This window comes from Amphibalanus amphitrite, unplaced genomic scaffold (genome assembly GCF_019059575.1).
Source record: "Amphibalanus amphitrite isolate SeventyFive unplaced genomic scaffold, NRLGWU_Aamphi_draft 000695F_arrow, whole genome shotgun sequence".
NCBI lineage: Eukaryota > Metazoa > Arthropoda > Thecostraca > Balanomorpha > Balanidae > Amphibalanus > Amphibalanus amphitrite.
In genome coordinates this window covers 261,243-278,891 of record NW_024882189.1, presented here as the reverse complement: position 1 = coordinate 278,891, position 17,649 = coordinate 261,243, and the positions used below count along the sequence as shown (strand labels likewise).

Below are 17,649 nucleotides of genomic sequence, written 5' to 3'. Positions count from 1 at the left end.
CTATCCAACCGGTGTGCACCTACATCACATGCGTTACACCGGTCGCTAGAGCTGCAGGATTCCGGCCACATAGAGACCGGTCTCCCGAATCAGGCGATGCATCGCACGCACTGCAACCGCAACTTGAGATGTAACTGCATATTTAACCTATCCGTACCGTTCTTATTGGCGTACATTTGGGCACATAAGTATAAAATAGCGATACCGTTTGTCACATTGTTGATCGTGAAGGCCACGTTGGCGCTATGAGCGGTTGCATCAGCTTATCTCATCCTCTGGGACAGTCAGGAGACCGGCCGCCGGCGCTGGCGGTGTTTCGCCATCCCGTGCGTGGAGTGGTTAGGTGGTCTGCAGACCCGCGTCAGGGGCGACAGGTGACGCGGAGAGCAACGGTGGACACCGTGACGTAACGCTGACGTAACGTCAGACGGTCACGTGACCGCTGGCGGCAGGGTCGGCCAGCGGTCAGCCGGGCGCGCACTGGATAGTGGACAGGGCACGGTGCGCAAAAACAAACTCAGCCGGAACAACGACCGGTCCACTCGCATAATGAGATTGACCGACATATTTTTATTTTGAAATGTTGAAATGAATTGCTTGGAAGATTCGTACCATTTCCATTATTACCAAAGCTATATTTCTTGTGGTATTTAATCTGGTCCGATATCATGTACCAATTCAAAATAGGTTTTCAACAATCCTTTTCTTGGCGTGGGCCGGTTTAACCCTACTTCTTTTTCCCGGCCCCCTGTTCCAGTTTTTCATTACCTAATACCTAAAACGGTTGAAGCAAAAAAAAACCCTCCGTTTTTGGCATATCTCATCATGTATTTTTCTGCACATATAAGTCTCCAAACATGATCCCTTGTTGTGTACACAACTCTGTAACGTTACAGAGTTGTGCAGCACAAATGTTTATGTGGTCCCAAGTGGGCTATAATGGGACTTGGACGGGAAAATTATGTTGTCAATTGCTATCGAATATAGTGACAAGCCGTGTTGAAAAATGAAGTTACTACATGTAGGTGACTTCCGTGAGTCACCCGGCCGCCGTGACGCTGGTACGCGCTCTGCCGGGTCACTTTCACACTCTGTGGGTGTTTTCCGCACTTTTCGCTGCCGGCCAGTGCAGTGGACTGTTAATTTGCTTCGAAAATGGGCACAGAAAAGTGACCTAGTCAGGTGTTCTTATCGAACTACGTAACATTCATTGCGTAATGTGTAGCGTGCATACTACATAGTGCATATCCTTATCGGCACCTTGTCAGGATCTCGAAGAAATAACATCATTTTGTTGACAAATTTGTATGCCATTGCCTCTCAACGACACATTGCATACATACAACATATTATTTTTGGAAGTAAACCGCAGTGCAAAAACAAAATGCAGAGCTTCAATAACTGCGTTTATTTGCGCTTCATAGCATACGGATAGTTCATGAGTCGCAGTACCGACCCATCCTCCCTAACTAGGAGGCATTCAGTTGTACGAGGAAGACTGGGCCAGGGCAGCACGCCGGTCGAACTCCATCTGAAAGGCCCTCTTGGCCTGAGCCACCTCGTAGGTGTCCTGGACGGGCTGTGGGGCCTGGCCGGGGGTGTAGGCGGGACGGGGCTGCTGCTGGTAGTACTGGGGCTGCTGCTGGTGGTACTGGGGCTGCTCAGTGTACTGATGGGTGTCGGGGGCCAGTTCAGCCTCCCTGGCCAGCTTCTGGTACTCCTGCTGGAGGGCCCTCTTGGCCTCAGCCACCTCGTAGGTGTCCTGGACGGGCTGTGGGGCCTGGCCGAGGGTGTAGGCGGGACGGGGCTGCTGCTGGTAGTACTGGGGCTGCGCAGTGTACTGGTGGGTGTCGGGGGCCAGTTCAGCCTCCCTGGCCAGCTTCTGGTACTCCTGCTGGAAGGCCCTCTTGGCCTTAGCCACCTCGTAGGTGTCCTGGACGGGCTGTGGGGCCTGGCCGAGGGTGTAGGCGGGACGGGGCTGCTGCTGGTAGTACTGGGGCTGCTGCTGGTAGTACTGGGGCTGCTCAGTGTACTGGTGGGTGTCGGGGGCCAGTTCAGCCTCCCTGGCCAGCTTCTGGTACTCCTGCTGGAAGGCCCTCTTGGCCTCAGCCACCTCGTAGGTGTCCTGGACGGGCTGTGGTGCCGCACTGACGGCCGCCCCGGCCTGGTAGGACGACACGGCGGGCGGCGGATGGTCGGCGGCGGCTCCCAGAACAGCCGCCGTCAGCAGGAGCTGCCGAGCGACGGGTGGCGTCAGCGATACCGGTGGCGCGGAGGTAGTTAGACATCGGGAGACGTCAAAATGACAGGAATGAATAAGCAATGAACAATGAACATGGATGCTCTCAGTCATTGAACAGAAGCTTCATTTTGAAGCTACGATACGGAAAAAATAATGGCCGTAAAAGGTCGTTTAGTAGTGGCTACTTTGAAGACAACTTACCACAATCCGCATCATGATGTAGTGTAGGAGTGCAGACTGAAGCAGTGCCGCCGTGGATTGAACAAGTGGTGTCCATCTGATGACTCGGTGCACCTTTATACCCGGGCAGAGGACACGCCCAATTGGTATGTGTCTTTTCCTGCAGAGCTCTGCAAACCGTTTTCAATATAAAATGGGCTGCTCTGGATGTACCGGTTGTTGAGACATTTATCAATTGATAGGCGAATGGCATTGTTCAATGGTCATGCACTTTAAGTGGGCAAATCAATTATGTGCAATCAACGTTGATTCATTCAGTTCAGTTAAAAGGTCACGCCTAGCTGTGCAGCGTGCACCCTGCAGATGACGACATACATACCTTCCTACCAGCAAGACGAGTAGACGACTTTTGGGGCGACAAGAGTGACCGAGACAGTGATCCCTATCTACACGCACGAAAGTACGATGCATGACCTCTTGTTGACTTGAACGGGTCACCCGTCTAGCCATCCTTGAAAGGCGTATCAACTTTGAGCGTAGTTGGCCCAGCCTTCCTTGAGGCGTAGAAGGTTCACCTACTTTGGGCTCAATCGTTCCAGCCGCTCTGAAGGTCTGAAATCGGCCTTCTCCACGTGCCCACGTGCAAGCTGGACCCCAACGGCCTTGCGCGGGCCACGCTACTAGCCGTTCCTTGATGGTGTACCAAATTCTAGCGCAATCGGTCTAGCGGCTCTCGGGAAGCGGAAACGACCCCACACGTTAGCCTGTGAGCGTGCGTAGAGCCTGTGCGTTCCAATTCATGAGGATTCCACGTTTTGAATCAACAAGACTGGCACGTCCCCATTGAATATTCCTGTTTTCCCCGCCGGCAGCAGTTCAAACAGGCTGCAAAGGCCTGAGACTACCCCAGTCCCCGGCGCGTTCGCCGTTCATGACGCGTCGGTAGTTAGGTACTGAAACTCCCGATAGATGGCAGCACGGGTTAGCGCCCCCGGGAGTTAGGCGGGTGCGGCTAATTGTGGGCTACGCTTTTGCGAAACCGCCAAGTTTGGCAGCCCAACTCGACCAAAGCGAAATACGCCTAGAACCATCCTGGTAACCTGTCAGACAGACTCAGAACGACTCAGGCAGACTCAGGCAGACTCAAACAGACTCAAACCGACTCAGGCAGACTCGACCGATTCCGATCGGCTCAGACCGACTCAAATCGATTCCGATCGACTCAGACAGACTCAGAACGACTCAGACAGACTCAGGCAGACTCAAACAGACTCAAACCGACTCAGGCAGACTCGACCGATTCCGATCGGCTCAGACCGACTCAAATCGATTCCGATCGACTCAGACAGGCTCAGAACGACTCAGACAGTCTGTGAGTCTGTCTGAGTCGATCGGAATCGACTTGAGTCGGTTGATTGGGTCTGAGTCAGTTTGAGAGTCGTTCTGAGTCTGTCTGAGTCGGTCTGAGTCGATCTGAATCGGTTTGAGTCGGTCGAGTCAGTTTGAGTCTGCCTGAGTCGGTTTGAGTCTGCCTGAGTCCGCCTGAGTCTGTCTGAGTCGATCGGAATCGATTTGAGTCGGTTGAGTCGGTCTGAGTCAGTTTAAGTCCTTCTGAGTCTACCTGAGTCGGTCTGAGTCGATCTGAATCGGTTTAAGTCGGTCGAGTCAGTTTGAGTCTGTCTGAGTCTGTCTGAGTCGTTCCGAGTCTGTCGGAGTCGATTGGAATCGACTTGAGTCGGTTGAGTCTGTCTGAGTCAGTTTGAGTCGGTCTGAGTCGATCTGAATCGGTTTCAGTCGGTCGAGTCAGTCTGAGTCTGCCTGAGTCGGTTTGAGTCTATCTGAGTCTGTCTGAGTCATTCTGAGTCTGTCTGAGTCGATCGGAATCGATTTGAGTTGGTTGAGTCAGTCTGAGTCAGTTTGAGTCGTTCTGAGTCTATCTGAATCGGATTGAGTCGGTCGAGTCAGTTTGAGTCTGCCTGAGTCGGTTTTAGTCTGCCTGAGTCGTTCTGAGTCTGTCTTAGTCGATCGGAATCGATTTGAGTTGGTTGAGTCGGTCTGAGTCAGTTTGAGTCGTTCTGAGTCTATCTGAGTCGATCTGAATCGGTTTGAGTTGGTCGAGTCAGTTCGAGTCTGCTGAGTCGGTTTGAGTCTGCCTGAGTCTGCCTGAGTCGTTCTGAGTCTGCCTGAGTCGATCGGAATCGATTTGAGTCGGTTGAGTCGGTCTGAGTCAGGTTGAGTGGTTCTGAGTCTATCTGAGTCGGTCTGAGTCTGTAGGTACGTTATCATCTCCTACCCAGTGACGTCACAGCATGCGTCGGCTTGGCACGGCGGCCACAGGTGGGTGCGGCTACTTGCGGTATCTCGCTTTGGTCGAGTTGGGCTGCAAACTTGGCGGTTTCGCAAAAGCGTAGCCCACAATTAGCCGCACCCGAGTTAGGCTGTGCCGCAAAACCGTATCCGAGTATAGGCGCAATAGGCATAGCACGAGTCGCGCGGCTCGCATTACACATACCAGGGGCGGCGGATTCGGGGGGGCAGGGGGGGCAGCTGCCCCCCCCCTGGCAAACTCGTGGGGGGCAAAAGTATCTTTTTGCCCCCCCCATAATTTGTGACAAAGCTTAGACAAGAAACCATGTACCTGATTATTCTGTTCGATCATCTGAAGATGTAACCAGATGCCCATATACTTTATCATACGTTGCCTTTCTTAAATGGCAAGCGTTCACGTTCAATTGAAGTTTTCCTCTCTTCAACCTAGTTTTGGAGGCATTATAAGCGTCAACGTGACGCAGCGGAAACCCAGGCCTTCAGTGACCGCTTACAGGGGCGACCTTTACCTACTGGGTGGCATGAGAGGAGGCATCGTTCCCTAAGAAATTTTTGGAGGAGGGGCAAACGTATATTCTTGCCCCTCCATAATTTGTGCCCTAAACATGAGGAAAATTTCCATAACCTGATATTGCAGCTATGCGTTCCTACAGTTTGTCCAACGGTGCCTTTTGAATATGTGTAAATGCTAAACCATTTCCGCTTTATATCATTTTGTCTTTGTCTTTTCAGATTCGATTTATAGTGTGCAAGAGACGCAACTCATACCTTCAGTGGTCGTTTGGCTCTATTTTGTACCTACATAAATGCCAAATCGCAAGTGAGCGGAGACGGAAGGGCTAGCCATTCGCTTACGGGTAGTTAGGACTGATGAGCGCTCATAATAAGCCACTCCCCTGAGTTATTCGAGCGCAACAGTTTCCAGCGCATAAAATGGTAAACGCCGAGGTCGTACACATTGACGACATTGACCAATGCACGGTATGGTATGACACCCAAAGGCCAGTCATCAGAGATCTGCTTTGGGCATTCGGAGGCTTGTGTGGGGCCAGTGTAAAAACTGGATGTTCACAGTTCAGTATCCGCTTTATTTCAGTTTTCACTATTAAAAAAGTAAAAATTAATGTTGGAAACTTTTGAGGGTTAGGGCACTGATCATTAGTGGGCCCCCTCTGTCTAAAGGCTGACTATAGAATAAAGAGCATCAAACACGAACAGTAGCGGCGGTGCACCTTCAATTAAGGGGGGGGGGGGCTGCCGACTTTTGGTCCCATTCTTTCCATGCAACGCCCATAGGGCTAACGTTAAAATGCCAAAATCAAAGGGGGGCACGGTGCCCCGGTGCCCTCCCCGTTCCGCCGCCTATGAACACGAAAGCGAAATCTGAAGCATTTTGGAAAAATGAGTATGCCCCGCAGCGTACGATAACTACCACAGTGGGTCAAGCCAACGGGGCCCAAGTCTATAATGGCACTTAACGATAGCACTAACCTTGTCTCACTTTTTGTTGAAGTCTGTTCCGAATGGTTTCGGTCACAGACTAGCTGCACTGAGGTCGTTTGGTACCTATGTGCAACTGTAATTAAAGCCACCTGAGGCTGAGGCACCCTGACACCAGGTTGAAGCTGGGTTGGAAATGCTTCGTCTTTGCAGATATCACTGGCCGCTGATTCTCGAGTGCCTGAATCGGCAGGCGTGGCAAAATTTGGTGTGATAATTTGGACCTTACCGCAGTCAGCGCACCCTAAAGCCCTAAAAGAAACGCCCTACCCAGAGCTTCTGGATTCTCGTTCCAGTCCACCGTTCCTTCACCCCAGCCCACCGCCACGCTCCCTCACCTCAGCCCCCCGTTCCCAGCTTGACGAGCATTTGGGCCTTAGTTAAGCCTTGCTGTAGGCTAACTGTATAAACCCATCGAGACGGCCCGTCTCGGTGAGCTTAGTTGGCGAACTACTGCCTTGGGGAGGGTTTCTGGCGGATCGCTGTCCCAATAGGTTTAGATGCGACCAACTGTCTCTGAATGTTTGAGCGGTCTCCTCCCGCTGTGAGCTAGTTTCAGTTGATATCTGTCTCAGAAATACGTTTTTAAAGGAAGGCTAAAAGGAAATCGAACGTCAAATGAACAGAGAAAATGGTAAGGAGTTACCTCATTGAAGAATAGCGCTCGCCTACTTCAAAAGGTTTGGAACCGTTCTTCAACATCTAATATGCGATCGGGTTATGGCACAACTTTTCCCATTGGAGCTTTTTTCTAATACAGCAATACGAAAAGCGTTACATCGTCCACTGGCGGATCCAGGGAGCGGGCATTTAAAGCAAATATTTACTCTCCCTCCCCTGGCCCCTGCATCGCCCGAAATAGACAAAACGTACCTTATGTTTCCTAATAATAACACTTTTATCAGGATTTTTTGCTTTATACTGTTCAGCAGTAGATCCGTAAGGAATCGGAATCCGAGGAGTTTTTGGATTTTGGACTCTTTTTTTTTGGGGGGGGTATGTCCCCTACAGCGTCGAAAACGCCTTTCAGGATCCGCCTATGACATCATCTCGACTGGGATCTTGCCCCCCCACGCCAAAATCGAATCCGCCGCCACTGACACATACAGGCGGCTTCTGAGGACCGGCCGGTTAGGCTGCGATTAAATAATGTTACTGAGGATATGCGGGCTATGATCCTGCCCAAATTTCCCTAGTATGTAGGGGTAGTGGAGTGGGGCAGAGCGGCCACCCGGGGCGAAACGGTCAGCCATCGTTTGCCCTTCACAGCTGGCGTCAGCTCCAATTTATGGTTGCTAATTATACTTCTCTTTGCGGTTGTTCGAATGAGCCAGACCGGGATTTCCAGCCCATCGCCATTGTTCTGTGATACACGGAAAACCCTTTCTTGCCAGGGTACTATTTTAACGATTTTTAAGTGTTATTTTATTCTATAACCGTTTGGAATTTTCATGATCAAGCGCTCTCGTTCATGCATTGCAGGGCCTCGGCTAACATGTTAACTACTGGGGCAAATGCCCCAGTAGAGTCGCGGAATGCCCCAGTAGTGGTCAGGCTTTGCCCAACCTCCACAAAATGAGAATATATCAATATTAACGTACATTCTTTCATTCGGGAGCGGTTGAAGACGTTTGTGGCAAGAAATCAGGGGTGGCGGAAGAGGGAGTGCACGGTGTGCAGCTGCACCCTCAATTTCCATCCAAAAACATAGGCGTACAGCCCACCGCTAAAGTAATGTAGGGTTTTACCAATCTCAACGATTGGCTTTGACTGGCGATTGTTTAATGCGGAGTGATCGAAAAGAAGATGTCAATAGCTAAAATTGCAGCTGCAAGGGTGACGACTGACGATACATATAAGCTACATTCAAAGTTTCATTGTAGTCTGACTAATCGTTCCTAAGCTTCAGAAGCAGAACATACCCATGACTGAAACCGCACATTACTTCTGCTGTAGACTGTACATTGGCAAGCATATCTTTTTACACCCCATAATCCATCTTCGTTCGAAAGAGCGTCAAAAATAATGACGAAATTACTTCGGCAACTTTTTTGGTGAGGTCAAAGGTCAGGTCATGGTGAAGGCCAAATTTCGCCGATTTTCAGGTCGAATATTGACAGCTTACAAGATGCCGACGCATAACTCGGGAACCAATTAGAGCTACAGCACCGCGGAAAAGCGCATTTGATAGCCATATTAGCATGCTTTCTGGTTATTTCTCTTAGATTTGACCTAACGTCAACGGTTTTGCCTGCAAGGGGCAAAAACTACTAAAAAGACGATTTTGGGGGAACAGTTTTTCTGCAATAACTTTTGACTCATGCCTTGCACGAGCCAAGGCCCAATACAAGCGCTTTCTTTTATCCGACACCGTGTTCCTCTCGTCAAGACGCATCAAATTAACTACAATTTGACCTTAAAGATCAACTTGAAAATTCGACCACAGGTTCAAGTCATGATCTGACCGGAAATTGTCATGTTGCATATCAGTCGATCTGCATCGTCTAACCAAACACAACTGAGGCATTTTCATCGCTCTAGCATGCCTCTTTCAAAAGTTATTCGCGAAAAACTGTGAGATAGCATTCGTGAACTGAGATGACCTCAGGGGCATAAAAAAGGGTCACGGGTGCTATTTTCATGTTCAGTGTGTCAAAGTCACGTACAGTGTTTTATAGTGTTTAGAATAACTTTCGTCCAAAAGAGGTGGTTTTGAATTTCTCCCATTGACTTATAATAGATCGGTCGCAAAAGTGAGCTGACCTTAGGTCACCGATATGAAAATTCCGAGATATAAATTTTGTACATGCTGTTGCCCTTCCCTTATCAATCGCTGAAAGTTTCAAAGCGATCGGTCACTCGGTGTAGCTACGGCATACATGGAAACATTTCATGAGGTGAGGTCACTTGAAGTGACCTGGTGACCTGATCTTGAATGACCTTGTTCTGAGATTTTTACAACACGTGTAAAATTGATGGGTGATGGAGCGCCGCCGTTTTTTAGATATCCGCGAAAAACCGCAGGAAAACCGCAGGTGTTCAAACCCCCCCCCCCCCCCCCCAGCAGGGCGCCAACACACTTTGACGATTTGCCCCAGTAGTCAAAATTCCTTAGCCGAGGCCCTGAATTGCATTGTGTGACTATCGTAGATGTCTATTACCAATTATCATGCTTTTTGCCCCACTTATAGCTGAGCTGGAATATTTTTGTCGCGGACGGTGTGTGCTCGGGGCAAAGTGGACCAAAGTGGCCAGCACTAAATTGGCCATAAGCTCTTTAAATCTGGTCAACAAAGGTTATTGCTATTAAAATGTATCGTCATGCATTCATCTCGGCCAGTTTTTAGCTACATAAGTTGCCAAATAATGCAATGAAATATTTTTCCATGAATGTCCTTTCTTTGTTTACCTACGGGTGGGAAGATCACAAATTAACCCGCGCCCCGCTGGGCTATTCAGCCATACGCGCCCTGCTGGGGGGGGGGGGGGCAGATTCTGCCCCCCCTGTCTAACTTCCGAACCGATGGTCGTAGAAAGACGGGGAAAACGGCAATCGAAAGCTCGCAACAAGGCGGATCTTATGAGCCCAATTTTCTTTTGCTTAAGTAGGTCAGAGGTCAGGTCAAGGTCAGGTCAAGGGTACAAAATGCAAGTTTCTACAGTATCGGCCTTGCACCGTAGTTGCCGAAGAATAGACTGAGGCTGATTGCCCAAAACGTGTTCTTAGACTACCAAGACAATATTCGTTGCATACAATGTCATTCAAAGGTCAAGGTCAAGGTCAGGTCAGGTCAGGTCACCAAAACAAAATATAGAAAAGGGCATGTGCGACACATGTTTTATGGGTCATTTTTCTCATAGAATTCAATAGGCACACTCAATAAGTGATATGGACCACCTCTGGATGAATTTCAGGTCGAGGTCAGGTCAAGGTCAGGTCAAGTGAGGTCAAATTTTGAAGTTGGTTATTAAGACCTAAAAAAGGTGTCTATCTGATGCAGTTTTTCACGGCAAATCGAATGGTGCTATTTTTGTTCCCGTACGAGGTCTAGAACTTCCAAAAAATCATTTTTCAAAATTTTGTGTGTCGTGGCGTCATAAATTTTTGAACAACTCCCACATTTTTGAACCGATTCTTCTTAAAATTGGTATGTAGGTGCACATAGACCACTTCTCTGACCAGGGCTGCGGAGTCGGAGTCGGAGTCGGAGTCGGAGTCGGTCGGAGTCGACAGTTGTGACCGGAGTCGGAGTCGGAGTCGATTTTAGAAACCCGAGCCGGAGTCGGAGTCGGGAGTCGCCGAAAATCCATCGACTCCGCAGCCCTGTCTCTGACATATATTCCGGTTTTTTTCGATACACTCAAAATTTTGGATTTTATAATTATTTTCCCAAGAAGTCAGTTTTTGAAAAGAATTCGGACCAAAATCCAAACTTTTCAAAAAAAACGAGATAGCCATTTGATAGACAAAGTAGAATCACGTATAACCTTTTTTGTTACGTCTTGATTCGTTCAAAAATGAAGATGTTAGCGGCGTTTGAAATTTTGCCGTTTTTGAGGCGAAAATGGCGAACATGACGTCACTAAAACGTCAATTTCTCAAAAAAAAAAATTCGACGGATTTCGCTCAAATTTTCAGGGAACGTGTCAAATTAATGTCTGATAAGGTACTGAAAGTTTGACGTCGCTGGCGTAACGCGTTTAGAAGTTATTGGCGAAAAAACGGGAGGGGGAGGGGCAGATTCTGCCCCCCCCTAGCGGGGCGCGGGTTAAACATTCCTCATCGTTCAAACCTTGTCTCAAATTTCTCAAATATGTTTTTCAATAGAAAAATACAATTCTAAAGAAAAGTGTTTTAACTATTGATAACAAACCTTCGGTTACTCTAGTCGAAGGTATCTACATGAGGCAACTATTCTGTTTCTCATATCGAGACTTAAAGGGACCCTCCCACCTTAACATTAGATTTGAGTTGAGATAGCCAAAATGGGGTCCCTGGCTCACAATTACCGGTTTCGGCACTCACAACATCGAGAAGTGTCTTAAATCGGAAATATTGAATTTCAAAATTGCAGCATTTTGATTCAGAGGGGCTAATGCATAGGAATACCCCTCTGAATGTGTGACGTCAGCGCAGATATCTAACGATTTTTAAATGTTTGACTAAAACGTTTTGTAGCACGCGGTGGTATATGCTGCTTTGCGCGCAACAGGTGCCGCACTTTCAGCTGCCAAACTATTGCTTCCAAATAAAGTCGCTAGGAACAGCGGAGATCCCAAAAAGTAAACAAAAATAAAAGTCTAATATCTTGAAAACCGGTGAATATTTTTCGGTGAAATTTGGTAGATATTCGTTTTCGCTCTTTCTGAACCGAGCGACATCACTTTCATGCCAATTCATAAACTTTTTTGAAGGTGGGAGGGTCACTTTAAAGGGACTATCCCACCTTCTAAAAAGTACCGTTTAGGATTCGGAAATGTTACTCATGTACTCATATATTACTCATATTACTCATATGGTGACGAATTCTGCAAGTTTTTACGCGTTTTCATCTTGTACTTTTTGAGATATTGCGACTTTTATATTTCATTGTGACGTCATTTAGATCGGATCTGTGACGTAATGAAGGATTTACTTCCTGTCAATGTGGAGGGAAATTTGGCAGCAAATATATTTGCTCTCAAATATGGCGCGGCTCAGACAAAAGCAACAGTGTCTCTGATTGGCTTATTCGTAAATCAAGTGATACTTCACTTGATTGCGTGACAGGCGTTCAAAAGGCAAATGACGTCATCAGATTGCCGTTAATGGTTAAGAGATTGGGACTTGTACAGGAAACATTTTCAAATGAAGGGAACGAATTTCTTCAACACCACGAGGCTGTGGGGGTTGCGACCAAGATAGATAGTGGTTTCTGAGCCTCGCCGCAAACTTGGCTATCTCAACTCAAACCTAATGTAAAGGTGGGATAGTCCATTTAAGAAGCCGCCGGCAGCCGCTATGCCCCGGGGTACCTATGGGGCAAAAAATGCATAGGTTTAAAGTTTTGCCAATATCTCCCATATGTGAACGCCTTAGGAAATGAAACACAGTTGAAATAGCAGGCAATTTAATAAGGATTACTTTGGTATGAAAAGGATCTTTCCAACTTTAACGATCCAGCGCCGGCATCGTAAGAAGGTTATCCTTGTAGGGTGGTTACCACCCTACTACCCGACCACCCTACAAGGTCGACCTTGTAGGGTGGTCGACCTGCCCCCACTTTTCCCTAGGTATAGGTCCTGAGGGGTCATTAGCTATAATGTACATGTGCGGCTAGAACTTTGCACGCGCTACATTTTGGTGCCAAAATTTTGAAGATCGGACAATATTTAGTGGCACTTTTTCAGTTTACCGTTCTTTGACCTTGAATTTGACCTTGAAGGTCAAGGTTTAGGGGTGAATGGTTCGATTTTCGTGATCCTCATGGTCCAATTGACCTTGGACGAGGTTTTGGCTAAAATCGGTGCTCGTCGCTGGAAAAGTCGCTGGTGACGTAGCATTTTTAAAGTTCCCCGTCCTTTGACCTTGAATTTGACCTTGAAGTTTGACCTTGATGAAAATGGTTTTCGATGTGCGGCTAGAACTTTGCACGCGCTACATTTTTGTGCTAAAATTTTGAAGATCGGACAATATTTAGTGGTACTTTTTCAGTTCCCCCCGTCCTTTGACCTTGAATTTGACCTTGAAGTTTGACCTTGATGAAAATGGTTTTCGATGTGCGGCTAGAACTTTGCACGTGCTACATTTTGGGGCCAAAATTTTGAAAATCGGACAATATTTAGTGGCACTTTTTCAGTTCCCCGTCCTTTGACCTTGAATTTGACCTTGAAGGTCAAGGTTTAGGGGTGAATGGGTTCGATTTTCGTGATCCTCATGGTCCAATTGACCTTGGACGAGGTTTTGGCTAAAATCGGTGCTCGTCGCTGGAGAAGTCGCTGGCGACGTCGCCAACTTCACGGACATATAATGTACAGGGTCCGGCATAATTTTTGTCCTCTGAAGAGATGTGTTCGGTTAGTGGCTTTATAAGAGGCAGCGATTCCTTTTGGCGTCCAGTACATTTCCCACAAACAGGGAGGTACGCACGAACACAATTTGACATGCTGGCAGCCAGCTTGTGTAGCATTCCTTCAGAAGTCCGGCATGTTTTATTCGCACCACCGCTGGGCCTTGGCAGGGCAATGAGCCGGCGCACCGTCCTGAATGAAAATGCATGTCGACCTTCTATCGACCATGCGTTGACTTGGAAGTGAGCCGCTGGAGGCTCTTGTAGGTAATGAGCCTCAGAGAGCTCTTCCAATAGCGTTTCACGGTCCTATCCGAAGATGGAATAGCCCTTGCGCGTGAGCCGCTTAGCCAGTTTTGTCGCCAACTGGTCACTCTTCCCAGCCGTCTTTTCCAATGCGATTTGTTTCACGGTCGAAATGGTGAACGAACGCCCAAACTGGGACGATCGGCAGCGCTGCCAGCAGCCGTATGCTTGTCCCACCAACGCCGAACTGTGCAGGCAGATGTCCCAACTGATCAGCAATGGCGTGCTATGTCATTTCGACCTGGGGCATGCCGACTGTCTGGTTCAGCTCCCCAAGATAGAAATTTCAGACCTTCATTTTTCGACGCGGCCGTTCGGGTGGACAATCTGTGTAAAACTAGCCGTAGCTCGGTGATCCGTGGCCTGAGGTCCGTTCGCCACCTCATATCCCGCGGCCAAGGGCCGTGCAATGCAGGGGTGCAGCCAGAACCGTTATCCCTTGGAGGTAGAAATGATTAGGAACCGGGAAGTGTTGTCATAGGTAGAGGACAAATGTAGAATATCCAAGACAGTTAGGATAAATGATAACAATAACACGTCAAATGTATATTTAAACACACAAACCGTAGAGGACAAACCTTTTACCGGAACCTGGGGAATCGGATAATTGGAGACTAGCCTCACTGCACTTATTTACAGAAGGCTGGTGCTCAATAGTGAAAAGCACATGCCAAGTAACATTAGTTAACATTGGGCGGAGCGGAATAGTAGATACTTTTCAACTCGCAGGAAATTCAGAACGCTAAGAAACATGATCATTATGTCTACGGGAGGTATTTTTGGCTATTCCGCTATAGTAAAAAAGAAAAGAAAATCACTTCACAAGATTCGCTAGAGGCAGTCAAAACTCAAAAGTCTTTCTTTGCGATTTGCCTTACGGTGATATTTAGTATCCGACACATTCAACCGTGGCTCGTGAACTAAACTAAATAAAGCAAAACGGCAACTGGTGTTTCTTCCTTGGTCCATTCGTAAGTAATACTTTTGGCGATACCTTTATCCAAGCTGAGTTATGTGGGCTGGTCTGCAGTGATCAGAGCTAAAAGCACATGCACTTATTCCGCCAGCCTAAAATGAAGCTAACTACGAGCGGCTGCGGGCCTTTGTGGAGGTATATCATTTCATATGTGTCATGGTTATAGGTCCAATAACCGGTCCTGATTCAAACAACAGCAGTGCTTCAAGACCTGTATTTATTTCCTCGGCAGGCAAAACAGGTTGTCTTTGTCATGACATCCGTCTCCCATTTGAACTAAAACAGCAGGCATTCAGTTGTAGGAGGAAGACTGGGCCAGGGCAGCGCGCCGGTCGAACTCCATCTGGAAGACCCTCTTGGCCTGAGCCACCTCGTAGGTGTCCTGGACCGGCTGTGGGGCCTGGCCGAGGGTGTAGGCGGGACGGGGATGCTGCTGGTAGTACTGGGGCTGCTGCTGGTAGTACTGGGGCTGCGCAGTGTACTGGTAGGTGTCGGGGGCCAGTTCAGCCTCCCTGGCCAGCTTCTGGTACTCCTGCTGGAAGGCCCTCTTGGCCTCAGCCACCTCGTAGGTGTCCTGGACGGGCTGTGGTGCCTGGCCGAGGGTGTAGGCGGGACGGGGCTGCTGCTGGTAGTACTGGGGCTGCTGCTGGTAGTACTGGGGCTGCGCAGTGTACTGGTGGGTGTCGGGGGCCAGTTCAGCCTCCCTGGCCAGCTTCTGGTACTCCTGCTGGAAGGCCCTCTTGGCCTCAGCCACCTCGTAGGTGTCCTGGACGGGCTGTGGTGCCGCACTGACGGCCGCCCCGGCCTGGTAGGACGACACGGCGGGCGGCGGATGGTCGGCGGCGGCTCCCAGAACAGCCGCCGTCAGCAGGAGCTGCCGAGCGACGGGTGGCGTCAGCGATACCGGTGGCGCGGAGGTAGTTAGACATCGGGAGACATGTCAAAATGACAGGAATGAATGAATGAGCAATAAACATGGATGCTCTCAGTCATTGAACAGAAGCTTCATTTTGAACCTACGATACGGAAAAAATAATGGCCGTAAAAGGTCGTTTAGTAGTGGCTACTTTGAAGACAACTTACCACAGTCCGCATCATGATGTAGTGTAGGAGTGCAGACTGAAGCAGTGCCGCCGTGGATTGAACAAGTGGTGTCCATCTGATGACTCGGTGCACCTTTATACCCGGACAGAGGACACGCCCGATTGGTATGTGTCTTTTCCTGCAGAGCTCTGCAAACCATTATCAATATAAAATTGGCTGCTCCAAAAGTACCGGTTGTCGAGACATTTGTCAATTGATGGGCAATGGGCATTGTTCAATGATCATGCCTTCGAAATGGAAGATCAGCTGCTTTGAAGTAACAGCTGTTCATTCAGTTAGAAGGTCAAGGCTGAGATGATTTGTAGCGGCACCATTGATGGCATAGTGATTGATTTTTCAAGTTCTGCACATATGTGTACAGGATGGCCGTTCGCTGCCTTCACCAGACTTATCGATGTCTAGATAGGCTGAGTGGAGTCGTGTACCGCCCACTATATCGGTCACCACCCATGCCGTTTCGCCCGGGATTTAGGCAGAGCTTCGCAGAGAAAATAAGCGTGTGTGCCTTGGTCAGGGGTGTAGGCGGTAGGTGCAGTTGTGCTGGTGGCTTGGGGCGGAGCGACTGCTCCCCGATTTTATGATATCAAGTCAACCGATGACCTCTTGAGTTCAGGGCAAAGAACCAAGAGTCGGATTTATTTGATGGTAAATAACTTTTAAAGAAATATGTATATGTATAGAAAAACATCTAGGGCACCGTCGCATTTTCCATGCCTGGCCAAGTAAGGATAAATTTGAATTGGAAAATGTCAACTTTGTGCTGACCTTTAAGTGACGTTCACGTCAACGGTCAAACATGTCAGACCAATGTGCTTGTCAAGGGAGCTAATGTGTATCATTCGATTGGAGGCTCGCTTTGAGACTAACTATTGGTGCCTTTTTAAAGTCGCTAACTCAATTCAATCGGGATCGATTCATGGAAAATTCGATGGCATCCAATGGCTTGCGTGACGTCAGTCGCGTCGCCGCGCAAAGACCACAATACCTACAATAAAAGTGTTGGACATTGCGTGTAGATTGTGGAGTATGAAGTAATTACTTAAAGTAACTGAGATCTTAACCCGCGCCCCACTGGGGTCTGCGTATAACGGGCCCTACTGGGGGGGCTCTTCATACCCCCCCCCCTCCTAACTCCAAAACTACTATTCCGATCGTCAAAATTCAAACGGCGTCTCATAGCCCCGGAAAACTGTCGAGCGGAACCTAATTTCATTGACCTCGAGGTTACCGAAGACGTCACAGGTCAGGTCAAAGTAAAAATTAAGTTGAAATTTTTCAACAAAAAGAAAGTATCTATCGGATGCAGTTTGAGATCAGGAACACGATGGTACTATTTATATTGGTGAACGATGTCAAATACGTACATAAAAATTGGTTTGAAAAATTTGTTATTGTTAATTTTTTGCTATAATGCGTAGAACCTAGCTATTTTTGAAGATATCCGGCTAAAACTTGCTAAAGTATAGCATGGGCATGTGTTCTATCACATACGCTCCAGTATTTCCGATGGTCAAAAACCTTTGGGAAAATATAAAAATATAAATTTTGAAATTTATTACCTATACCTATATATTTTTCAAAATTTGCAAAATTTTGAAAGTCCGAGATAGCAGTTTGATAGCACATTGTGTTCTTAGTCCTCTCATGCAAAGAAGTTGGATCTAGCTTAAAAATTAAGCTCTTGAGAGCAATTGCCGTAGTTCAATGTTTTGCTTCGAAATCGGCCGAACATGACGTCACTCTGACATCATTCCCGGTCGACCTGTGGTAGCTACGAAGTTCATATTTTGACACAAGGTGTCAAATTGATGCAGCCGAAGATGCTGAAAGTTTCGCACCGATATTTTTAGTGGCTTAGAAGTAATTGCAGAAAACTGAGAGGGGGCTGTGGATTGCCCCCCTGGCCCCTCCCCCTAGTGGGGCGCGGGTTAAAGGAAACAGTTCACTTTTAACATAGAGTTTTG

At 48.0% G+C, this 17,649-nt stretch overlaps 2 protein-coding genes across 3 annotated transcripts in view; one reads left to right on the top strand and one right to left on the bottom strand.

Annotated features, from left to right (window-relative positions):
- The window catches only part of LOC122364740 (alpha-protein kinase 1-like), a 30,593-nt gene that overhangs the window by 789 nt on the left and 12,155 nt on the right, over positions 1-17,649 (top strand). The window lies entirely within an intron of this gene.
- Positions 14,874-15,762, bottom strand: LOC122364737 (drebrin-like protein). The gene is made up of 2 exons (XM_043335423.1): positions 15,665-15,762; positions 14,874-15,455 (listed from the first exon to the last, which is right to left on the bottom strand). The coding sequence occupies exons 1-2, from the start codon at positions 15,677-15,679 to the stop codon at positions 14,874-14,876; spliced, it is 597 nt and encodes a 198-aa protein (XP_043191358.1). The 5' UTR covers positions 15,680-15,762.